The following is a 26,613-nucleotide window of genomic DNA, read 5'->3' as shown; positions in this document are numbered from 1 at the left end:
ACATCTAATGATTCGTTCGTGAACCGGATATCACAAACTGCTTTGTTTTGAACTGTCTCACAACAGACACGGAAGAATAGACAATGCTGAATAAAGTAGTAGTTTTTGCTATTTTTGGACCAAAAGGTATTTTCGATGCTTCAAAAAATTCTAACGGACCCTCTGATGTCACATGGACTACTTCGAAGATGTTTTTCTTACCTTTCTGGACATGGACAGTATACCGTACACACAGCTTCAATGGAGGGACTGAGAGCTCTCGGACTAAATCTAAAATATCTTAAACTGTGTTCCAAAGATGAACAGAGGTCTTACAGGTTTGGGACGACATGAGGGTGAGTTATTAATGACATCATTTTCATTTTTTGATGAACTATCCCTTTAAGCTTTACAGATCCACCAAGGTCACAATTGCTGCTATCAATATGAGTTTCACTATAGACAGGGCCCCTTCTGTTCCTCTCTAGTGCCTCAGGACGGCTTCGGCGGTTCAGGGTCTAGCACAACTCGTGGGCGGGGACCTTGATGCTTCAGGAAGCGTTTCATTGGCCTGGATTGCTGTTTTAGCCCAGGCTCCGTCTTTCACTGAGGCTAATGCTGTTCTGGTTTTGCAGGTTGAGCAACAGGGCTATTCTGGCGGCCTGCAGCCGTGGTGCCAGGGGGTTAAGGGAGGAAGTGACAGAGCACCTGTGACGTCTTCAAAGCCTCCGATAACCATTCAGTGAAAGTAAAAAAGGAGTTTTCCCATAGTACATAATGAGAGGGAACGTTCAAATAGGAACATGGCCACTGCAAAATAGCACCACAACAAAAGTTGCTGATAAGGCAACATGACACACTGAATTCAGTAGAGAGCTAATACTACTGATGACCTCTTGATGCTAAATCGCTAATGTGATGCCAGATCTCGGTAAAAAAAAAAACAGGAAACTTCTCAAAATAAGTGACTTTCCCCAAAACAAGGCAACACCTTTTAACGTTAACTTTTGAAACCTTTATCCTTTAAAGAAAAAAAAAGTATAAAATGATTCACTGCAACTGTAGAATATTTCATGAATAGACAAATCTGAAGAAGCTTTAAAAGGCGGATGACCAAGGCCAGTTATCAACAGTGTATGTAACATAGTTGACTGTGATTTAGCAACTTATGTTTTGGGAAGGCGGTTAATGCTGTGGCAGAGTCAAGTGAAGCGATAGACTATAACAAAATACATGTTACTCTCTCCAGTGGTTTGTCTTATCACCCTTTAAACTTTTTTTTAATTTATTTTTTGGTTTTGTTTGCAGCAAACAGAAATAACGTTTTGTCATTGCAAGCCTTACTGCTAAGTGCTGTGTTTTGCATTTAATAAACAGTTACTAACGCTTCTAAACTAAAGAGCAACATTAGAAACGAGATATCCAAATAAGGATAGGCCAAACTTTATTAAAAATACAAGATGAAAGGTTTAACAATTTTGACAGATTTTTGTTTTAGTCAGTCAGCTGAAAAATGCCCTGATTAAATCTCCCTTTACTGCTTACTGCTGCCCCATTACATCACAAAGAACCCCCTAATTAACATGTTTTCAAAAGCAGCATCATGCAATACAGACCACAAGCAGACTAATGATGACATCCAATTATGAATTTGAGAAAATATACATCATGTGATATATTTTGACATATTGTAAGGATTTAATTTGATCACATCCATCTTATATTTTGAATATGGAATCACAGCGTTATCAAAAATGACAATTCACAAAAAGAGCTTTCAGTTAACATTTTGCGTGCTTTCTCATATTTGTCTTCCAATTGCTGACTAGCACTTAGCATTCAGCATTTGTCTCTCATAAAGGCATTACATAATGCACATGCCAGTTAAGACATTTCCCCTGGCATTTATTAACTTTATTATTATTATTATTATTTTATTCTGTAGAAAGAGTGAAACCCAATCATTTCCACAGAGTATTTTGAATATTCTGCAATATTATCTAATATTTTCAAATATGATAGGGTAGTAGGGAATTATTCAAGAGAAATCAAGATATTCTTGTGTCAGATAATAAAATCAGCGATGGAGATGGAAGTGTCAGGTAAAAGTATCAGCAGGCATAGAAACAATAAATGTATTTATTTTGGAATGTCGAACAAATTAAAATGAATCAGAGACAATCTAATATGAAAGCTAGATGGAAGACAGTTACAGACACCTGAACAGAGATGAACAGCGTTTCAGGGAATGAGGAGGGTGCATGACTATGGGCTCCACTGATGGTTTCCAGCTGAAAAGACCAGCAATATCACCAGCAAACGTTGCATTTTAGAAGCTGATGTTAACCAGCAAGAAAATTCAACCAGAACTGTTTGCAGGTGAACAGCCAGACAACTTCATACTGGTTAAAAGTTGATCTTTTCTACAGGGGTTTAATGCTCAGAAATACCTTCTTTTTTTCTCTCTTTTTTTTTTTGACAAGCAACACTTAGTACAAACCACATCCTACACATGTATTTATCAGGTAACAGCAGGCTGATTACATCATCAACAATACAAGAAAGTAGCCATTGCAGACACGATGGCTTCACATTCAAGCATGCACTGATCTGGTCATGGGCTCAATAAAGAACTCTAAATGCAATGCAAGAATACAGACGTTGTAATATTTACATTTACAGTATACACTAAAACCTGAGCGTACAGGCATGAGGGATTTCGTTTGTTGGTTACACCGTCGTTACATCTATTACAAAGTACTAAGTCGCCTCTAATACCCTGCCAGTCACTGTATGTCCTCACCCGTTGATTACATCATACACGTAGGCATATCTTCAGAATTTGTCATGTTTTTTTTTTTTTTTATACGACTAATTGTTATTTAATCATTTGCAAAGCCAGCTCCAGCTGCACATCTACCTAGCCTATGTCTCGGTTTTAAACATCTGTGATAAATTGGGTATGTTGCTATGCACCTGGGAGAGAGAGACCGAGGAAGAACCTCTTTACTCTGCACTGTCCCAGTCTTTTTTGATCTGCAGGTTCCACTCCCACGACAGATGGTCTGTCTTGTCGTCGTCTGTGAAGTAGGATTTGATGTGGTAGGTTCCCCGAACGATCATGCCCTTCGGAGCCTCCTCCACCGGGGTGAGAAACTCATGCTCCTCGGCTCTCGGACCGTAGCTGCCTACCATGTACACCGACTTGTCCACTACAGGTAAAGACAAATCAATGAGTCAAATTCGTAAAAAACCATTAATCAAAATCTGTCAATATAGTCCTCTTCATACAGCTCAAGCAAATCAGTCATTGAGATTATTGACTGATTCTTTTATTTTATATTACTAAATAACCTGAGGATTTGGCATTGAGGACGTGTTTATCGGATGGTACTTTAAAATGGCATTGCAAGATGCGGATTTAGATCATGCACATGAAAACAGTGCATTTATGTATAAAGATTTCAAATGCACCCTTGATTCAAGCACTCGCAGTGCCAATGCCAGCATTTAAATTCAGGACTACAGCTGCTCTTACCTCTGAGTCCTTTCCTGTAGGTCAGATGCACATATTTCAGTCCAGACACGATGTCCCTGTTGACCTAACGGGAACAGGTTGGATGAATTAGAATAAATATTAGAATAAATATCATTAATTTAACATGTCAATTTCATTCTCCGGACATTCAACATGTTGTAGCACGGAGTCACCAGCAGAGGTCCTGTTAGATCCTTTAGGAATTCACTCTCATTAACCATGCATTGAAATAAAGATATTGCCTATTTGAGTATATTTGAACGTGAATTATAAAGGTCTTTTATCCTCTGTATAAAGGTCCATCTTTCCTGATGGTTCATGAGATATTGAAAGATATTGTTGGAGTTGCTTGATCCAAAAGGGATTTTGTGAATAATTGTATTTTGCAGGAACATGATCTGGCATGACTCACAGTAAAGTAAAGTGATTTTAGATGCCAATTTAATTAAATGTTCTTGAGAAGACCGTTACGAAATACAAAAACATTTCAACATTAACCCTGTAAGCAAAAAAAAAAAAAAAAAACACAAACCCATTTTGTGCTTAGATTGTACCCCGATATTTAATGTGGTATTATTATTCTTAGGATATTTTAGCCTGGGAAAGAGTGTCAGTGTGTATTTCTGTAAGCTCTACATAGTGCAGGATTGGTCAAGACAGGAAATTAACAATCTATCCACTTCTAGCCATGCATTTCATATCTTACAACACATGTGCTCTAAGCATGCAGAAGCTTGGGATAAAACTTGCCCTTTTTAAACAAGATCTCATAATGACATAGATTTTAAGATAAAAATACACTACAGCATTTTTAGGCCGCAATATAAAGGAATAACCTGCACACTGTTTTATGACAATTTTGTGTTCAAAAATCCGATTTTTCACCTTGAAGTGGATTTTCACCCTGTAGTCCACTCCCTCCTTCATGGTGAAGTTCTTCTTCTTCAAAGCATCGAGGTCACCTATGTAAACAAAAATAAACAAAAAATGTTTTTTTGCATCAGCCAGAGTGAAATTAATTGCAATTTAACATGGTTATAATCACATTTTTAAAGATATGCAGCCGAACTCAATGTCAGAATTGTAATTGTAGGCCTCTTTTGTTACAGGTCGCATCCTTCTGCTTGTAGTTCAATGCAAAGAGCTTCCTTACAAAAGCGCAACTGCTACGTTATCAATTTATCCCTCGAATCTGCCCTAAGTGCTTTGTAATGGATACTGAAAGAGACGGGAGGACTGAGAAATCAGAGATTGATACAATGAACAACATCAATGATGATTTGTGGGCTATTCACATGATGCCAAATGCCAGACTGTGTTCATTAGTGTCCTGTGCTCCACATCTCAACATTAATACTAGTTCCAGACTGGAGAGGCTTCATCCTCTTATAGAGCTGGATCTCAGCTTGGAGATCCTCCATCTTGAAGTCGAACCTTTGCACGTGCCCATATGCAATGTCAATATTAACATAACAGAAGCAGCGTCCAGGCCTCTCAAAACCATTTTTACATCACAAAGATGAAATACCTTATCTGTAATTGACTAAATCTAGCTCTGATAATCACTGTAATGAAATAATCCTGATTGGACAAGAGCATTAGTCTGTGTATGCATCAGTGAGCGTTGAATCGTGGCGTGTGTGATCTCCTTACAACATGTTGATTAGCTCCACTTACTGTACTGTCTGTCCATATCACACACACATCCACGCACACATTTTTTGGGATAGGTTTGGGATCAGTAAGTCTTTTTTAGTTTTAACTTTTTTTAAGAAGTCTTATGCTCACCAAGTCTATGTATTTGATCAAAAATAAAAATATGAAGTATTAATGACATTTAAAATAACGGTTTTTATTTGAATATATTTTAAAATGTATTTCATTCCGGTAATGGCAAAGCTGAATTTTATGCAGCCATTACTGATTCTAATATGTTGAATTTGTGCTCAATAACTATTTCTTCTTATTATCATATTTGATTTGCTGCTTAATTTTTTTTTCTTTTTTTAACGAACAAAGTTTATTTGAACAACATTTGTTAAAACACACACACACACACACACACACATATATTAATGTCTTTAGTCTCAATTTTAATTAATTTGTCTTTAGTCTCAATTTTAATCAATTGAATGAATACATCTTTATTGAATAGAAGTATTACTTTCTTCCAAAAAATTACTGACCGCTAACATTTGAACTGCAATATGTGTATTTCTCAAAAGACTATTTTCACAAGTATTTTCTTCTCTTTAATTTGCAAACAATCGTAACTGTGAGCGAGAAGGTTGATGAGGGAGATATGTGTTCATTCCCTCCATGAGCTTCAAGATTCAGGGGTGTTGGTTATGAACACAGTTTGCTGAAGTTGTAGTTGGTACAGTGTTTGTATGACTCCCACACAGCAGTGAGAGAGCATAGATGGAGATGGATAATAAGAAAGATCCCAGTGGAGGCTCTAGCAGTCTGGAGGTGCTGCAATCTGTCGGGGTGAGAATGTGAGTGCCCCATTCCACCCTCACTCCCACTGCTGCAGCGATCAACACAGACACCTCATCACCATCAACATAACTCACTAAATCTCGCTTTACTAAAAGATCTGTTTCCTGCATTGCCAAGAAAGGCAAAAAAAAAAAAAAAACTATTCTGAATTTCTACATCAGTCTTTTCACATTCATATATTTGTGACGGTAAATTTAATTGTAACTGCCAAATAGCTTATTAATATATATTTGCACATTCATGAAAAGACTCAAAATGTAATAAAGCAGCCCAAATAAAGAGCCAACAGGGTTAAAGTAATAGTTCACCTAAAAATTACAATTGGCTTATAATTTACAGAGCAGATTTGCAGAAATTTCACTTTACATCACTTATACACCAGTGGATCCTCTGCAGTGAATGGGTGCCGTCAGAAAGAGAGTCCAAACAGATAAAAACATACCAAATAATCCACACAACTCTAGATTATCAATTAACATCCTGTGAAGCTGTATGTTTGTAATAAACAAATACATCAAGACATTTTTAATTTCAAAACCATTGCTGTTGGTTAAGATATACCCATAATATTACTTTTTATTTTGAAAAACGTGATGTGAGATGACAACAGGGGATGGGCTTTTTCTAGAGAAGGGTTTTTATGGATTCTGATTTGTATTGTGGCCAGAAGCAACATTTTAAAGTTAAAACTACTTAATGATGGATTTGTTTCTTTCAAACTTTTTGCTTTACAAGTCCTGGGCATTTTTTGAGGATTACTGTGATGTTTTTAGCAGCTGTTTTGACTTTCATTATGACGGCACCCATTCACTGTAGAAGATCCGATGGAGAGCAAGTGACAATGCAAAATTTCTCCAAATCGGTTTCAATGAAGAAACAAATTCATCCACTTTTGGATAACCTGAGGGTGAATACATTTTCAACAAATTTAAATTTGTAGGGTGAACTATTCCTTTAAGAGTGCATCCTCTGTGCTTTATTCAGAAGGGATGTGACAAACACTGTAAAATATTCAAGTGCTCAGATGCGGACTCACTGTTCGGATTCAATTAAGAGCACTGTGATAAGGTCTGGCTTCCTGCTGCTCTAATCTGAACGTCAGCAGAGCAGAACTTCTGCTGTCATGCTGAGTGCTGCTCAAGCCTGGAGTGCAGTCAGGTTCTGCTCCCCCCCTTCATCCACCACTAGCTGTCACAGTCTTTTTCCTCCACCCCAGCCACATCCATCAATAACTCAGTCTGGTTAGTGTGTTCCATCCCAGTGGACATCCCACCGTGAGGTGCCACGTTCAGCTGTCACTTACACCAGGACTCTGGCACATCTGCATTCCTGCAGATTCTTGCACAGTGAAAATTGTATATATGTATGGATTGAGGTTATTTTAAAGTTGTAGCACAGAATTCTAATGCAAATAGCTGTGTCTTAAAAAAAATGAATATACAGTACACTACCATTCAGAAGTCTGGGATAATGCATTTTTATGCTTTTGAAGTAACTGTCTTATATTCACCAAGTCTGCATTTATTTAGTCAAAAACAGTAAAACAGTAATATTGGGAAATATCATTAAAAAAAACTTGAATAATAACTGTTTTTTATTTTAATACAGTTTAATTAACTCCTTTGATTGCAAAGCTGTATTTTCAGCAGTCATTTCTCCACTCTTCAGTGTCAAATGATCCTTCACAAATCATTCTGATGTGCTGATTTGGTACTTAAGAAACATTGATTATTTATATTATTATTACTGCTGTTGTTGTTGTTATTATTATTAACAATTTCCATACTTTATGAATATGCGGTGACAAAATATTAATGAAACTAAAAAGAATGATCAATAAAAGAACAATAACTATCAATACCAAAAAACAAACAAAATGTTGTAGATATGTACGATGTCATACATGGTAAGCTAAAATGACCATCTAATCTGCCAGCAGGGTGCCGATAGAGAAAGAAAGTGTGTTTTGTTCCCCTTGTGTCAGGGTAGAGGTAATTTAAGAATAAAAGTTGCTAAACAGGAAGTGCACATACAAAAGCGCTACAATGTAAAAAGGGCAACGCCTTCCTGTACCAACTCAAACAGCAGAGTCACTTCTGGTTTTGTTCAAAAAGAGGAAACGTGCTGGTGCACAGCTTTTTTTACGCTGTGAATGATGCTTTAGACTTTATATCTTAAAAGGTCTTCTAACTTTAAAGCTCTGATTTAAAAAGCCCAGAATCATCCCATCGCCTAGCAACCAGTTGCTCTTTTGCAGCGTTCCCGCTGTTAAAGAGAGGAATACACTGCTGAACGGGCTGAGGGCAAAGCGGAGGGCGGCAGAAGCCTGCTCGGACCATCAAAAGAGCTGACCGTCCCCTCCAGTGTATCGAAGCGGAGCCTGGTTACACTTAGCAGTGTACGCTGATTTGTGTTGCAGATCTGATTGCATGATACTGGCTGGTAGTGGAAGGAATGACATCATCCCTCTGAAGCCAGGGGAGGTGAAGCATCAGAACGCAGTGCAGAGCTGCTGAGCCTCTGTCAATAGTGTCAACTAAGCACATGCCCTTCCAGCTCTCCACCAGAAATCTTTGTGTGGACAATAGAGACCGCAGATTCAACCACTTACCTCAACCCACAAGACTATTATCCTACGAATACTACCGTAAAACTTCAAATAATAGCCCGGGCTTCTATTTACCCAAATCGCCGAACTGCACCGGCTTGTATTTGAGACAGGCGTCTATAAGAGACAGGCCTTTAATTTAGCGTTGAGATATTCAAGCATGACAGTAGGAGGTTACCACATTATATTACGTTTTATATATAATTAATTTGAATGTGTTTAACAAATCATTTAATGTAAGAAATGTCTTTGGCTATTGCCAGCTTACAAAAAAATTATAATCATAAAAAACAAAACTATGTGACCGCGATGGGAGGAACAATACAAGTTAACTTATCCCTAAACGAATGTGTTTAACAAATAATTTAGTGTAAGAAATGTCTTATATTACTGGCAGCATAATGTGACAGCACGATGTGACAGCAATGGGCAGAACAATATTACCGCTTAAATCCATCGAGCATATGAACTTGTTGCCCAAAACATATCAACAAGAAAGAATGAAAGCTACCCTGTAAAACAATTGCAATCATGTGATAGAAAATTACTCTATTCATCACTATCATCATCCCTGCGATCCTCAATTACAAGTTCATTGGCGAATTCCTCCTCCACGTCGCTCTCCTCCACTTCTCCCTCTCCAGCCTCTGCTAACTCTGCCTGCCTTGCTTGCACTAAACACAGCTCTCGCCCAGATACGCACGGCTCTCCCTCTTTGAAACAATGGATAAGGTGATCCTCACTTCCATCAGAAGCTACTGTCAGGCCACATACCTAAGGTTAACACCCCGAAGTTAATGAAATATATTACCTCCTCTTTCTCCCTCGAACACACACGCGCCCGCGCAAGCATACCTTAAGGAGTTTTTCAGCCGCTCCGTATCCAGCTCTCTTTGTATCAACCGAGAAATGTCGCTGCTTCTTCTGAATTTTGTTCGGCAAATTTGAAAACTGTCAGCTTAAAATGTCAAATCATACTTATTTATTTTTGGCTCCATGGAGGTATTGAGAGAATTAAGAAAAACTGAAGACTAAAAGAAAGTTCGTTAACCTCTTTATTATGTTGCCATAGTGAGTCGTTCATGAACTGTTGTGTCTGTCACGTGAAATCTAATCAAAACATAGAACCGACGATCTGACGGGTTTGAGAAGATCAAATACAACCCGATACTAAAAAAAACAGACCAGGCCTCTATTTGAGACCGGCCTTTATTTACCCAAACCTGTCGTCACACCAGGCGTTTAAAAGAGACAGGCGTCTATTTGGGACTCGGCTATTATTTGAAGTTTTACGGTAATCATGCAAAGAATGCAAATTGGATGCTACTGATTTGAAATAGGGCTGTCAGTGTCTGTGTTGCTATTGTTAACTAAACCGAACTATTAAAAATTATTTCCTTTTCATTCGAATTCATTATTTGAGTAATACACCTATTAGATGAAAAACTAAAATGAGAAATGATGCCTTGGCAACTAAATGAAATTGTATAAGTTGTGGTAAAATTACTAAAACTGATTTGAAATAAAATTAATTAAAGTTCATAATAGTAATATTTTTAACACCAAAAACTAAAAAACATCGCATAACAAAATTACTGAACTAAGAATGCTACATTCAAAAATATTAATAAATGCTAAATGGTATAAGTAATACTAAAATAAATAACACTGGTCAGTGTAGTATAACTTTAGTTAGTAATATAATAGAATATAATAGTTAATAATATAAAAATATTGTGTGCAAAAATAACTAAAAATAATGTATTAAAGTAAAAGAAATACAAAAATCTGATTCAAGGGACTGTCACAGTCAGCATTTGTATATCTGATTAATCTGAATAATTAAGTTAATGATATTTTAAATGGTTCGACAGTCCTCATTTTAAGTGAACCGGATGATGTTGAATAATGGTTCTGGAGAGACTCACCTGTCAGGTCCATGGTGATGGGTCCGGGGGCCTGGTCACACATCAGAGTCAGTCGGGTCACTTGAACATTAGGAATGCTGGGATCTACAATGCAATGAATAAAACAGATGAGAAACAGAGAAGATGTCTCCTCTACATTTATTATTAAACTATGCCTAAACTAGCTGCACTGGGATAAACCCACTTATTCATTAGAGAAGACTCGCTTCCTTTGTGGAAAAAATAAACTAAAATTGTGTGATTCTTCACAACTGTGACTGAGTTTACTGGGAGTAATATCGTCAGCATGTAGTGCAGCTGCATCTCTCTTAGACCAAGGTGATTTTATGGTTAAATAACAGCTTTTTTTAGTTATTCAGCAATATAATAACTGTAACAGTAACAGTATTATATACTAGTAGGTTGTTTCTAGGTGGTTGCTTACAGGCAAAATAAATAAATAAAAAAGCCCACTTTAAACCGGAAAGATTTTCTGAGACATGACTCAAATCTGCAAGGTAAAAACGAAGTCTGATCGTCTGCACAATTTAAGTTATCATTCTTGTCAATAGCATTGCAAGTCTGGCTAAGGAAAACACCAGAATCTGCCTATTCTTGCATATCCTGTCTATCCAGCATTACTGGTCCAGTCAATCCTCCAAGCCGATTCGTCCATGCATTCATCACGAGTCTCGGACCAGAGGGGAGACACTTAGACTAGACCAAACTGAGTGAAAATAGGGAGGGGGAAACGGGGCCTTCGTGTGCACCTGCAACATACTGGCCAGTCAGTGTGTAAATAAGACACATTAATCATCTCAGGTATGTGAACATGAACAACATCAATTCAGGTTTGTGAAAAGACAGCTCTCTCCAGCCATACACTTCACACTCATTTCCTTTGTTTTATCTGTCGTCTATACGAAAAGCTGTGCTCCAAAACCGAGTGAGCTGCCTTAATTACTACAGCCAACATAGACGGCCTCCTAATGATCATGGATAGATTAAGAACACTCTACATAAGCATCGCAGGATCACATGACTCATGACTGATAACTGAGCATTTTGTTAAGCTAAATGATCATCGTCTAATGAATAAAAATAGACTTTTATAAATACTTACAAATATTAGATAAAACAGATTTAAATTGAGTTTTATATTAGCATGTTTCTAAGCTAAGAGAACGATACACAAATTTGCTAAAATTGATTTCAACAGTATGACGTTAGCATGTTGCTAAGCTAACGGGACAATTCTCCAATTACTCATGAAAACACATTTAAAAAATACACACAAATATTGGGTAAAACTGATTTCAATAGAGAACAACTTACCAAAATTAACTTGCCAACATTAGCATGTTGGTAAGTTAATGAAACTACTGATTACTCATAAAAATATATACAAATATTGGGTAAAACAGATTTCAACAGTTCAGCATTAGCATATTGCTAAGCTAATGAGATGATACTCTAATCATAAAACTATACAGCAGAAATATTGGTTAAATAAACCATTCAACTATTTTTATCAATGCTTTTAGGAAGAGAACTAAATATTCATGCAGTAGCTATTATTAAATTCATTATTTGCCTGTCTATTATTTTCACTGAACCGGCTGCAACTCATTCTGTTATTGCCTTTTTTACAATGTTGCCTTAGAATTTTTTGGGGAAAAAAAATGTATCTTGAAAAGCAGCACAATTAAGTTTCCTATATTTTCAACAGCCTATGAGTCTGGTAAGTGCCAATGTTTCTTTCAAATTCAGCTCAGGAACAGAGCTACAGTGTTTCACTTCCTCAGTTTCTTGTTTTCATAGGATTGCAGCACATTACTGAACCAGATGGGGGCTTCCGGGGTTTACGTGGACACAGAGCTGCTTCGGGTTAGTGACCCTAGCATACTGAACTGTGATAGAGCTGCAGCTGCCACACCCGTTAAAGGTACAGTTCACCCAAAAAAGAAAATTCAGTCATTCCAAACCTGTACGCTGTAATTCATTGGAAAATAAAAGGAGAATTTCTGAATCTTTTCCATACAACAATAGTGCATTGTGACTATGTCTGTCAAGCTCCAAAAAAGGACAAAAGAACATTCAAAAAGCACCACAAAAGTGGTTCATATGCTATATTTTAACTCGTCTGAAGGCATACAATGACCATGTGTGATGTAATAAGTGACATTTAAATCTTTGTTTCCCTCCACCAAAGCTCTAACAACTTGAGGGAAGTAACATGAGAGTGTGGGTTTGATGTGTGAACTTCCGTCAAAGACATCCTGCAAAGCACGCTGGGCAGGTGACTAGCTTAAATTAGGCGCTTATCTCTGCTGTTCCACTGAATGATTGTTTCTGCAATGCCAAGAGGGAGCTAGCGGTGTAAAACTGCACATAACAAATTGTTGGACGGGTCTCATTGATGCAGTGTTATTGATGCAGGGTGGGCTGGTTTTAAAAGTGGGAACTACAGTTAATCATTCGCTGATGGCTACAAGTGCTGCTACCCGCTGCAGGCATCACCGCAAAACTGCTCACCGGGGACTGCACACTCCAAACATGACTGATTACTCTGGCACAATCCCGCTATTATATCTGAGGAAATCTTATGGCAAATTAATGGACATTAAGACCAACCTGCTTCATATTTACAGTGTTTTCAGTCCCAGTGAGGGGGTAAACGTTTAGTTTAGCAAAAATGATAAATTAATCATCATTTACTCACCCTAGTGACCTTTATTTTTTCCTCTGAGGAGCACAAAAGGAGATTTTTTAAATAATGTACTGACCATTATCACTTATTAATTAGAAATGTTGCCTTGGTAACGAACCAAAATAAGTACTAGCTGGACATAAACACAAACTAAAAATGAAATTCTAAATTTAACTAAAGATATATATAAATAGAAATTACAAAAGCACTTAAAAAACAAAACAAAAAAAAAACATTAAACCAAAATTTAAATGAACTGATAATCTAAAAGTAAAATTGAATTACATAAAAAACTATGAATAATGCTAAAATAACACCAGCCTTCTCATGCAGGTTTGGAATGACATGAGGGTGAGTAAATCAAACCCCTAAATCAAACGTTCTAAGCCCCTGTGAGTCAGGAGGAAATTAATCTGCCTTTAACGCCTTAAGCAACACTGTATCAGCAACTATTTCCAGTTAACACCTAAAGGATTTAGAGTGTATACTTGGATGTTCCCTGCGGCAAAAGAAATTAGAATTGCTGGGCTTTGATCATAATATCACAGAAACAATTCTTCATGAAAGGAAACAGAAAAGAAACAAAGCTGTTTCACTCAATAACTGAGCAAGAAATACAATAACTGATCTTATTATTAATACACTGTACAGCAGGACAGAATATCAAACGCAGATTATCCAGCGTAACAGTGAGTGGAATCATAATTCATGTTTCTCTAAACAACAAAGCAGTTCAAAGCCGTGCTCTTCAGACTGAGTGATAATCACCTTCTCATTTATTTGGTGAGTTAAGAGGATATTGTTTGGGGACTTTGAACCAAGACTGGAGTCCCCCGGGGACCTGAATCATTCTAGACAACAAGAGGAGAAGGGAGAGCTGTCCCTGGAGAGCCGAGCTACAGTTTTAACCATGAAGATGATGCGATCTTCAGAAGATGAGATTCATTGAAACATTCATTATTTGCATACATTTTTAAATATGGGTCAAATGAAAGTTGGATTTTAATAATTTTTTTTGTTTTGTGAGACTGGGATCCACTAAAAATGTCAAATGCTCACTGGCACACCTCTTTTAATTTTTTTTAAAAACATGTACCGTATTTTTCGGACTATTAGTCGCACCTGAGTATAAGTTGCATCAGTCCAAAAATTTGTCATGATGAGGAAAAAAACATATACAAGTCGCACTGGACTATAAGTCGCATTTATTTAGAACCAAGAACCAAGAGAAAACATTACAGTCTACAGCCGCGAGAGGGCGCTCTATGTCTTCAGTGTAGACTACAGGAGCACTGAGCAGTATAGAGCGCCCTCTCGTGGCTGGAGACGGTAATGTTTTCTCTTGGTTCATGTCTTTTAGTTAATTTCTCTTGGTTCATGTCAAATTATTTTTGATAAGTCGCACCTGACTAGAAGTCGCAGGACCAGCCAAACTATGAAAAAAAGTGTGACTCATAGTCCGGAAAATACGGTATTTATTCATTTATTTAACAAAAGTCTCTTATGCTCACCAAGGCTACATTTATTTGAAAAACAGCAAATCACTTGAAATATTATTGCAAGTTAAAATAGCAGTTTTCTATTTGAATATATATTCAAATGTAATTTATTCGTGTGACGCAAAGCTGAATTTTCAGCATCATTACTCCAAACAGTGTCACATGATCCTTCAGAAATCATTCTAGTTCAAATATGCTGATTTGGTACTAAGAATTTTTTTTTTATTATCATCAATGTTGAAAAGAGTTGTGCTGCTTTATATTTTTGTGGGAACATCATGCATTTTTATTCCAGCATTGCTATATAGAAAATTAACAAATGTATGTGAAATAGAAAACTAACATTACAACTAACTAACTTTACAAATGTCTATACTGTCACTTTTGATCAAATTAACGCATTCTTATTTAATAAAAGTATTAATTTCTTAAAAAAAGATATCTCACTGACCCCAAAACTTTTGAACTGTAGTGGATAAGTGATATTTACAATGAATAGTGTGCACATTCAGTAGGTGTGTTTCAAAACTATTTCCCTGGTTTTTAGTGAAGGTATACTAACCTGCCACCACAGGGCCAGAACCCAGGAGGGTTTGCTTGTACTTGTTCAGGCTTTCATCATCCTTGTCCAGCTCCTGGATCTCCTGCAGGCTCTTCTGAGCCGGAGCCTGGTAGTTCAGATCTGGCTCATCTTCATCCTCAACCACTGGCACTTCTTTATCTTTATCAGCCATAATGCCTGAGAAAAAACGGGGATGAAGGATGTTAGAAAAAAGAAAATAATCTTCATCTATTCCTTCTCAGTATGTTTAAAAGAACATTTATATGCATCTTCACATATAGATCAAGCTTATCACAATTTCCTTTTGAAAAGTGACTGTTAAGAGCATTAAATGTCCAGATCTTGAACTATTAGTGTAAAAATCTAGTGTGAAATCTATGAGCTGTTAAACTATATGGTTTGTGACGTTCTATGTGATTCTTTCAAGGTTCTACAGACGTGCAACGCTCTGATTAAAGACAGACTGAATGTATTTTCTGTTATCTTTCCACCTCTCACACATTGTTTAGCCTTGAAACACAAACCAATTCAGATCTGCTAACACAGTTTAAGACAACAGATTTGCACATTTATCTCTTTTAATATTCAGAATCATTTGTTGTAATCCTCTCGTAGCAGAGCAATAGACTCATCTTCGATGCTGATAACTTCTATTCAGCTCATTTGAGAGATGGTTCCTAGCGTAATGGCCACAGTCTGACAATAAATAAAAGAGCAACTGAACCTTCATGTAGTAGCTGTCCCTGTTTAATTATAATATGCCAGTCTGGTTTTAGCCCATCTCTTTAAAGAAATCATTGTTTTTATTAATACACCCACATGTCAGACATTGAAAAATGTGTTTTTTATTGTCACAACCAACACACCACGTTTCAGCCTAACAGCTAATAATTACCGGAGACTATCGCAACTCGGCGAGCAGACAGCTGAGGTATTACTCCTCAGAGAAAAAGAGGAACATAAAGAACAAGAAAGCTGCTCTCCATGCAGAGGGCCAGGAACAGGGACAGCAATTTGTCATATGAATTAAGAGAGCTGTATTGTAATGTCCACATAACACCCCAAGAGAAGCAGTCGGGTGTAAGTGTTGCACAGAAATGCAGCGTACAAAATGGGGCCTAAAACTCTTAACCTTCAGAAATTATGAACTGCCAACCTCAGGAGGTCAAACTCAATATTATATGAGCTGTTTTATTTTCTATATAATTTCTGAGTTGTGGAGTTCTTGCAACCCTGTTAGACAAAGTCTGACATCTGTAAATACAGTTTTACTTCTGGATTTGGGCAATTTTGTAATTTTCTATCAACAAACTTTGACTAACAAATACTAAATCAATTATTAAATTAGACAATTTTGGTAATTAAAATATATAGAAAATATGTTTAACTAAAATGTATTGAGTATCATTTTTAAGGTGGGTACAGATATTTGATGGATTTAAAACTAGATATATTTTATCAAAAATATCTTATAGTAAAAAAATGTGCCTCTAATACTTAAAAAAAATAAAAATAAACACTGCACCCCAACGTTTACCAAATGAATGGATTAGCTTCTAAAACATGACATCATCCCTTTCATTAGCCAGGGTGAGAACAAGTGAAGCTCCTTAGAGGATGGATCAGGACAGAAACACCCCCACCCAGGTTTAAATGTTTGTCCTGTCTGGTTTTATGTACCCTGTGTCGATGCTGTCTAGGCCAGATCTGCCTCAGCAGCCATGGAAACATGCGTACATCCTCCTTCCCAATGATTATCAAGAGTGATGATGAACATTCTTTACATTATGAAAGGAGAACAAAAACCCTAAGTGCTGTAATGTGGAGGCAAATGCAGTAATGGAAGGACGGGGCTATAAAATCTGATCTGATGGAATCAATAGAAGGTTTTTGAGGGTCATTGTCTAATACGCCATTAGTTTATAAGAGCGATTTTCACTCATACCGTCTAATAAAAATATACACCGTTTCCTTTTCTACTGTATAGCAGTAGCTCAAGGACCTTGACACTCATATGCTGCTGCTGCTGCTGCTGTATATAGACGGGAGCCAATTTCCTCCAACAAATAGGTAGGAAAATATGGGAATGAAATCTGTGTCTCTACATAATTTGAACCTGCATAAAAAAAATATAAAAAAAAAACACTATCCAGGAAGACAATTTGAGGAAGGACAAGTAGGTCAGATTATGGTTTATGAAGAAGCTGCACACAAGTGCAAAATGCTGTTGAGACATATGGCATACTCCAGCTGCAGAAGACAAATTGAACCAATTAACCTACTAATTAGTGAGAAATAAACAATCTGAATGTATACAGGAGAACATGGTAATGAAGTGTGAGAGGGGAAATCTGGCTATGCATAAATGTGTATTAATCAATAGTCAGCCCTTGTGCAAAATGAAAACACCTGAACTGACTGCAGCATTAACCATAAACTGTATAAAAACATGGACGTAGTGTCTGTGATGTCACCGAGGTTTTCTGAAGAGCATTTTTGAAGCTCAAAGTAGGCGGAGCCGGCCGTCACCATCTAGGCAGCACGTCACCGCGCATCACTCCCGGATCATCGAAAATGGCCAATAAGGCGAGAGCTGGTTGATGAAACCACACCCACCTAGCACGACGGCAGTGTCAGCAATGGCAATCTACCTGTCACTCAAGAGGCCACGTCCTTAATTATGCAGGACTTTAAGGCTTAATATAATTTAACTGACCAGCCTCTAGTGGCCAGTTGCTGAATTACAGCTTTAGTCACTTCCTTGTTGGCTTCACCAGAGAGAGCGGGAGGTTGCCGCTTGGCATTAACATTGCAATATTTACTGAAGTGTGGCCATTTTTTTGCACACTGGTGTCCTTTGGACCAATATCCTGTGCATAATAAGGCTATTTAGTTAATTTCCCCTGTGCAATTATAGCTTAAATATTGCTAGAAAAAAAAAATGCACACCAATTAAATATCTCGCACCCCGAACACACAAATCAAATCCCCTGAGCTGAGATTGACTATAAGGAGGCCTGGTCACCATGAATAAATGACTGGACTAATTGGGCTATTTAAAGCATATCCAAGAGCCAATGCCAATATTCTCACTGTAAATTACAAGCAAAATGAACTATGTAGTGAGGGATTGCAGTTAAGGATGATTATAGATGCATTTTCATGGCATTTCAGGGCATGTTTTCTGCATAATGATGATGGCATCTCAAAACTGCGATGCGAGACATATTTATATTGCACATTTAAGCAGTAAACATCACTTTTCTCCTCTGAATGTACACAAGCTAACAGCTAATCGGTTGCAGTTGTTCATAATGTGACTCAAAGAGAAAAAATAGCAAACCACCAGTTGAGAAGCACTGAGACTCGCTCCCATTCTCACAGTGGCCACTAGTAAGAGGTCATTTTTATTATCAAAGAGAAGAATGACAGTAATTACCCTTCCTCAGCTGTGTTAAAGCTTCTTTAATTGGCTTTCCCCACCCCTCCTGGATCAAATTTCTGAGTGAAATACGTGAGGTGCAGCATCTCACGCTTCAAAGGCAGCATGCTTTGGTCCGCTTTGATCAGTAGAAGCAGTTAAATGCCTGGCTACGTTGTGATGGATAGCATGCTGGGTTTTGTCTGATGGCGTTCTGCAGGTTTCAATGCACAGCTAATGAGGTGGAGTGGGAATGAACAAACACCGCTGACAAACTGCAGTCTCTCATACTCAAAACACAACAGCTGTACACCCAAATATTCAGTGGGTTTTCAGCAGATGAATGGAAGGCCCTCTAGGGTTTCTAAACACCACACAAACCTTACCCTTTTCAGGCTGAATGTAAGACCCTTGCAAAGGGCAACGAATCCCTAAGGGTGTGCAAATGTCCAAAAACCACAAGAACACTGACTATGTTGTTCACTCATTTATGTGTCAAAGTATGACATGCCATAGTAAATATTTTTTGTCTGAATATCTTGGCTGAATTTATGGGCACGGTCTGCTCTAAAATGGAAGCCAGCTCAGCAGCTGGTGTAACTGAATTCTCTAAATGCATATTAACACGTTCAACTCCTCTGCAACCCTCACAATCCTGCACTTTCACAATTACTGACACCACGCAGCTTCTCTGCTAATCAAACTGAGAGCAAAGCGGAGAGTGATGCATATCGGCAAACAAACACAAACCACAGCAGGTCGGAAACCTGCACAATTCTACGCTTTCACAGACTAAACGCTGCAAAAGGTTTCAGTTGTAAACGTACTGAAAAAGAAAAAGAAAAACGCAGCAGGAATACACATATCCACAAGATGATATCAAAGAAAAATAAGAAGAAATTCAATGAGTAATGCAGGTCCAGAAGAACTCAATATATTTTCTGTTTCTTTTTTTCTTGATTTTGAGAAGAAAAAAAAATGTGTAGTACATGTAAAAGTTGGGGACTAGGCTAAGTGACATTCAGATCCTCAGGATTGTTAATCAGATTGCTGCTGTCATTTGAGAAACCACAGCTGAACACCTGACAGGATGTAGGGAAGTGAAATGATGCATGTGATCTTCCTTATTCCTACGGCCTTTGCCTTACAGGGTGCACAAACACATCAGCTTTATGAAATCTCTGTTTCTCCTACATGCAGTCTAATTGATTTACTCCTTTAAACACGTGTCAGGTCTATGATGTGCAGCCATCCATCACAGTGCAGAAGCAGCTGAGGCTCATTGAGTCGTGATGCAGCTCTGCCGGGCCACAGGGGGTCTTCGGGTGTCAGCACCTGCAGCCCGGCAGAGAGAGAGCTGAGAAACCAGTTAGTCTCTTGGATCGGTTTCGTGAGCCTTCTTTAACTCAACTGGAATCACCCTGTTTGATTCTGGCTACTCAAATCCAGTTTGGTTTTGGGGACTGAACCACACTGTCTGTATATCCATATACAGTGTTGTCAAAATCCAAAGTATCAATACGAAGGTGTGGTCATATTTCCAATTGATTGGTGAAATTTCAAAAGGGAAATCAGGTAATTCCAAAATCAAGAGATTTGTGTGAGGGCAGAAAATATTGGTCGGGATTTTCACACGATGACCAACAAAAAGCTTCTTGGTTTAACACCTGTGCGAGCAGTGCTTAATACATCATCTTTAAAGTATTGACAATGGATTTGTACACTAATTTCGTTAATGGGACCAAACCTTAAGAAATTCCAGAATAACAGGATTTTAAGCCGATTTCATACAGATTGGAAATGAATCGAGTTTGTAAACTTTGGATTTGATGTGTTGTTTTGCTATTCAGACCACAAAAAGCGAACAGACTTGAGTCAGATACAAGAGATATAGATTTCATCAGTGGTCTTGTGACAATTCATAACTACTTTACATTTTCTTAACCTGGAATTCTCATTTGTACAATTTTATACAACCTGCTCATGCCCCATTAAGTTTAGGCTAAGTATAGGTTCATGATTATAGGTTAAAATTACATTTTAAAGTCTAAAAAAATCACACATTTTCATAAGAATTACATCATACAAATTGATACTAAATTACAACTTCCAAAATATTACTTTCTTGTAAAATCTGGTTGCGATTAGTTAGTTAGCATGGGACTATTTGCCACTATTAGATGTCGTAACTAGATCATCCGGCTGCAAAAAATTCTTTTGAATATTTAATAACATCATAATATAATGAAACGTATGTTTCCCTGTCCATAGAATTAGTCAGGTAACAGCTCAAAACACCAGCAAAACTGCACACCTGTGCACAACATCACATACTTCCAGGGGGGTCTTGCGTCATCCAAGCAACAGCCATTGAGATAAATGGGAATGTTTATGGAGAAGCCATACTGAATAGAAATCTCAGACAGCAAAACCACACAGAGATATGATCATTTATTCTTCACTTTACACATAAAGACAGCTGTTCGTCTGTCACACTTCATTACTTCCTAGATATCAAAGTGAAACGGAGACACTAAGAGAGTGGAAAATGCCAATAAAGAGATAAATTGGGAGTGAGAAACACTGGATTGGTGTCAGTAGGCAGAAGCTCTGCAGAGTGAAGCCCTGAATGCACAACATCTGTGACATTTAATTACAAGCAAACATGATGATCACACACAAAAAGCAATGTTGTGAGAGCAACAACCGATTGATCAATACATATTGATTATTCCACATTTGCTTGTTGTAGGCTAACTGCATCACATGCCAACAATAAAAATGTCTTCATCCACAGAGAAAGTCATCACACAAAATGATCACACATATGACTTTCTACCTGACTTTAAAAAAGTATTTACATTTTTCAGTTGGTTATATGATACATTGCAACTTCTTAATACCATGCATAATAAGCTTCAAACTACTTAAGCTGAAGGTTTAGGGATCGTCTGTTAAATTGGCAGATCATCTCAAGTCTTTTTGTGGAGTTTGAAGAGCATTCCAAATGCACACATTCAAGTTCATTTTGATATATTTAGTTATTTTTTTATATGTATATATATGATTTCAGGTTTCAACATTTTAATCATAAAAGATGACATAAATGCATTCTCACCTCTGTAGCAAACTGTTAACCAGAGCAGCTCAATAAACTGTCCACCAAATTCGCAAACATCCAAGCCCAACATTGTGAGTAAGCTCTTTTACCACAAGGTTTCCCCAAAAAAAATTAAAAATACAAAAAATAAATTACCCAAAAAAAATTCAAGATAGCACACCTGTGGTACAGAAAAAAATGTGTCTAAAACACATTCGAAAAAGAATTCACAGTAGCATCCCTCCTTCCGTCACAAACCAAAAAAACTGAATCACTGGGTGTGGGTTGGCTAGAAAGAGAGAGCGCAGGAGAGAGCAAAGAGAGAGATAGCAGGGAGACAGAACATGAGAGATGGAGAAAGTAAGGGAGTGCACAAATGCACAAACGATCTGTGTGTAATCCGTGCTGAAAGAACAGCCGTGGCTGAAGAGTTGGCAATGAGACAGTAACGTGGGAACAGTATTCCAGTCTGCAGATGCTATTGATTCCACCGGCATGAGAAGCAAACCCTCCGCCTCAGTTCAGCACGCCTCCCAACCCCATCACTCATTAGACAGGAGACTGCGATGATCTCATCCTCTTCCTCACATACATTCACACACAAACACACGGTTCCTTTCCCCCTCCGTTCTCTTTATTCTCTGTTCTATTTCTTCTTCACATTCCCTCTCTCCAGAGACACTTATTATTCTTACCATCCCCCGTTTTCTATCAACTATTATATTTTCCCCTTTTATCTCCCCCTTCTCTCTCTCTCTCTCTCTCTCTCTTCCCTTCAGGGGCAACATGCTGGCTGGACTGTTTTTTCCCGTCTAGTCAAAGATGACTTTCTGTCAGTTTTCAGTTCTCCAGCACGTCGCTCTGTCATCTCTCTCAGGGGTCATCAACCTGTCGGAGGTTACTCTGGGCGTACCTCTGCATTTCACGTGGCCTTGATGCTCTGCCGTTGGTAGCGTCTTGCTAAGTGGTGCTGCAGAGCATTGCTAAAGCTTTTTTCAAGAGACTTGTAGGGACCGTTTATGTGTGCCGACCTATTACAGCATACAGCATTTTGTCTGGCGCAAAGCTACGGAACAAACAGCACATGATCTGATGTGTCAACTTGTATGAATACTTATTACAATGAACCAATGTGCCATGTGTTACAGTGATTTTTCCAAGTGCAAAGGATGATCTTAGGAATGACACTAAGTGAACTGTTGTAAAATCACTGTAGCAAACAGTTTGTGTGGGTTTATTATTATTGGTGAAGTCAGAAAACAGCAATGTGACAAAAGGCGCCAAGGTTAAAAAAGTTGGATTTAAGGCTCATTCACATCACAAATGACACCTAAAATGATAATGAGAAATAAAGTATTAAAAATCTTTCGAAATTCTCAATTTTTGAGAATAAGGAATTCTACACCACTACTATAATGATAACGAAACACAGTTGGAGTCACACTCAAAACTAATATTTTTTTCCATCTGATGAACAATAAATACTTTGACAACCAAACATAATCCACACTACTTTAAATAAATCAAGCATTTAATGCTGCAGACGACAAAACTGCATGCGCTTATAACAAACTGAACATTACAATGCATTGATGTTGATGCTAATATAGTTATTGTACAGTCTCAGCTTCAGACGTCAATCCATTTTATAAATTAGGTTCACTTTGCACAAATGCAACATACATGTACTTATAAAAATCATAATCATAGAACATGCTCAGAAGGTTAAGGGCTAGGTTATGCGCACAGCCAAAGAAAAGTAGACATGTGCAGATCAACTTTGTCAGTGGAGCAGACGAAGGGGGATGAGAGACTGAAGTGCCAAAGCAAAAGCAAAAATATACTGCATCCATCTAGAAAACTACAGCATTTAACCCCCAAAAGTCATTTTAAAATTCCTGAATTTTAGTTGAATTCACACATTTAAACAATGACAAAGAGAACCAGCAATAAAACAGCTCTTATAATTAATATAATTCAATGAGAAACTTTGCAACTGTTTAGATTCTTTCCAACTGTTTAGGCTTCACACTGTAGTCGACTAGCACAATATGACTTGAGGGTTGTTCACATCAAGTGTCTCTGAAAAGGAATACACAACAGATCTATCAAAGTACACTAAGCTGAGATCCCAAGTCTGCTGCTATCTGAGCAGCCGGTGATTCTCAATAACTGCCTCTGCAACACATCAAAAAACTTCTTGAGGTGCTGCCTCAACTTACTAGGAGAAAAAAAACGCTGAAACGACTAATCAAGAGGTCATGCAAGCATACAGAATAAGATCTCTCTGCTTAAGATCTGCATGACTGGAAACTGTTGCACAAACAGGAAGTAGCATGAGTAGACTTTCTCATTTCAACCACAGTTGGTGTAGATCAGTGGCACGCTCTAAGCAATATCCTGAATGTGCTCACAAATTGGGTCTGGAAGTCAAATAAATTTAAACAACCATAGACACAGAAGCACGCTGGCGTAGTACTGAACAGTTCTGCTTGAGGCTTGTTCTGAATCTAGCAGCTCTGTTCCTCTCCGGAAGTTCTGCTCAAGGCTAGGCCTGAACGACAAACACCCCAAGAAGGAAGTGAAAGGGCTGTCTTGATCAATAGACAGATCGTGTTTATCAAAGTATGCCAGGTAATACACATCATCTTGTTTATTTGTGTGGAAAAACAGGGTTAGCTCTTCATATATAATGAAAAGTGCTAAAAAAGAAAAAAAAGAAAACCTAAAGAGATTTCATTGCTACAAAAATCATTTCCACACTACCTTCTATAGGCTATTTATCAGCTCTGTGATGCACCATAACGTATGTCGTCTACTGCACTCATTATAAGTATGAGACTAAAAAGCACTGTGAGAATTTTCCATTCCATTTACACCCCCCTAAACCATGTCAGTGCAAACTGAGCTTTCAGGAAATAAACACATCATATCTGAATTCTCTAGAGGCTGCAGTAAAATAGCAACAGACATTCTCGAGCTGATGAAAGTATTCCAGTTTGGCTATAAAGACACTAAACAACACCATATATAGCACTGGCTATGTGAAGTATGTGTAAAAGATTTTTTAGAGAGAAGACACTGTGAGTCAGACTAAACTGCTACTGAATGATAAGACAAAGCATTGAATGAAGTCAGAGCACACTAGCACTAGAGACCAGAGAACATGGATTCACCAGCACTTCATTATCCATGCACAAGTAAAGATTATTCATATTTTAATATTCAAATCAAATGCCAAAAAAATACATTTATGACCATTTAACTGCAAATATTTTATTATTTTAATTTATTTTATTTTGTTTAATGCTCACAGCTTTTTGGAATACTTGGTCATAATTGGTCAATTGCAACTTTCAGCACTCAAATGTTTCTGAATAATAACTAATGTTTTAGGTCCATGCACTGCAGCATAAGAAATAGGATAATGTACAGCCAATTGCTCATAATTCCATTTTTTGTGATAATATTAGAATGTCTGTACATTATCCCTCAAACACCAATGTGAATTTGCTCATTCTGCTCAATTTTAACTGCATTTGTTCATTCACGCTTATAGAGTGATAAAGGATGTCAGTGCCTGTAGTGTCACAGAAGCCAGTCAGAACAGGATCTCAGTTCAGTCTTTTCGTTACAAGAGGATGTGGTTGCCTATGACCTTACCAAAAAAGTACATTAAACGTGAGATGATGGGGCTTATACTGCATGTGTGGCAGTTCATTAATTAAATTATCATCAGAGTCAGATATTCAGCCTATATTTAACTGTGTGAATTGAAATCTTGTGAATAAAGCAGGAAAATCTAAAAGTTTCTCCAAACCTCTAACTCAGTGATCCCATTTGAGAAAGGCAATCGTAAAATAAAAATAAAAATAATAAAGATCGCATTTCCTTACATTCTTAAAAAAAATGGACGGCGTTAAAATATAATCAGCGTGCATTTTTGTATTGTTTACCTCGATGCGTCACTTCTTTCCCGCGAAACGAGCCGTTTCTAACACTGCAAACAAAGTTAGAGAGTTTGTAAAGTGATAAAGTAAAGTAAAAGTGTCTTACCGCCTAGTCTCGTCTTGCAGAAATGTAGAGGCGGATGTTCAACAGTGTTTCAGATCATGTGTGTACCAGGAAATCAAGTTTACCAATCACATCGCTTCAACGCCTCACGCGAACACACAGCTGCTCAGGCGACCACCAGCCAGTAGCCTACTTCAGATTGTTTCACGGTTTTGTAAATATTGTCATTTATGTTTGTAGTTACTTGCAAATGAGTGTCACATTATTATTAATGGTAAAATTATATATATATATATATATATATATATATATATATATATATATATATATATATATATATATATATATATATATATAGGCTAACAGAGTTTAAGTAACACCGAACAGCCATGAGTAAATGAGACAGTAATCTCTGCTGTCACACGTGTGCTGCAAAGCAAACAACTGCAACGTTAGCATCGTCAATCTGATATTGTGTAATCAAACACATCAGTCAAACTTTAATGTTCTAATGATGTTTCTAATGAAACTAATGATGTTCATTGTGGAATGCCTGGCTGCATATAAACGCTTATTAGCCTAAACTGAAGAAAGAGCGATCAGTGTGAGTGCAGCCCTGTGCTTTCTCCACATTCCAGTGTGCAGCAGTGTCTCAGCAGCACTATCAATGAGCTCCTAAACATGCCTTCTGCACAGACTCATCTGCTTCAACATATGACACAATCTTTGTCTCAACATGTCTGTAAATTCCTCGGCGTGCTTCTCGACGTTTC

General features: G+C 37.6%; 1 protein-coding gene across 3 annotated transcripts; it reads right to left on the bottom strand.

Moving 5' to 3' along the window:
- Positions 1–1,406: 1,406 nt before the first annotated feature.
- Positions 1,407–26,035, bottom strand: LOC127948796 (rho GDP-dissociation inhibitor 2-like). 3 transcript variants are annotated; one of them, XM_052545535.1, is made up of 6 exons: positions 25,883–26,035; positions 15,306–15,482; positions 10,556–10,639; positions 4,403–4,479; positions 3,518–3,581; positions 1,407–3,191 (listed from the first exon to the last, which is right to left on the bottom strand). In XM_052545535.1, exons 2-6 carry the CDS (start codon positions 15,475–15,477, stop codon positions 2,986–2,988), a joined length of 603 nt encoding a protein of 200 aa, XP_052401495.1. In that variant the 5' UTR covers positions 15,478–15,482; positions 25,883–26,035; the 3' UTR covers positions 1,407–2,985. The 3 variants fall into 3 exon arrangements, with proteins under 3 accessions (XP_052401495.1, XP_052401503.1, XP_052401486.1); XM_052545543.1 differs by having other exon boundaries at positions 25,783–25,922; XM_052545526.1 differs by lacking the exon at positions 25,883–26,035 and adding an exon at positions 21,845–21,932.
- Positions 26,036–26,613: the final 578 nt, after the last annotated feature.

The sequence above is a fragment of the Carassius gibelio genome, chromosome A3 (genome assembly GCF_023724105.1).
Source record: "Carassius gibelio isolate Cgi1373 ecotype wild population from Czech Republic chromosome A3, carGib1.2-hapl.c, whole genome shotgun sequence".
Taxonomy (NCBI): domain Eukaryota; kingdom Metazoa; phylum Chordata; class Actinopteri; order Cypriniformes; family Cyprinidae; genus Carassius; species Carassius gibelio.
This window is presented reverse-complemented; position numbering and strand designations above follow the sequence as displayed.

Bases quoted from the DNA above. Each gene is read 5' to 3' on its own strand.
- LOC127948796 (XM_052545526.1), bottom strand. From the start codon at position 21,917: ATGTTGGGCTTGGATGTTTGCGAATTTGGTGGACAGTTTATTGAGCTG. The intron at 15,483-21,844 runs GTGAGAATGCAT...GTTTTTTCTCAG, and splicing joins GTTAACAGTTTGCTACAGAG to GCATTATGGCTGATAAAGAT. The intron at 10,640-15,305 runs GTTAGTATACCT...ATTGCATTGTAG, and splicing joins TTCTGGCCCTGTGGTGGCAG to ATCCCAGCATTCCTAATGTT.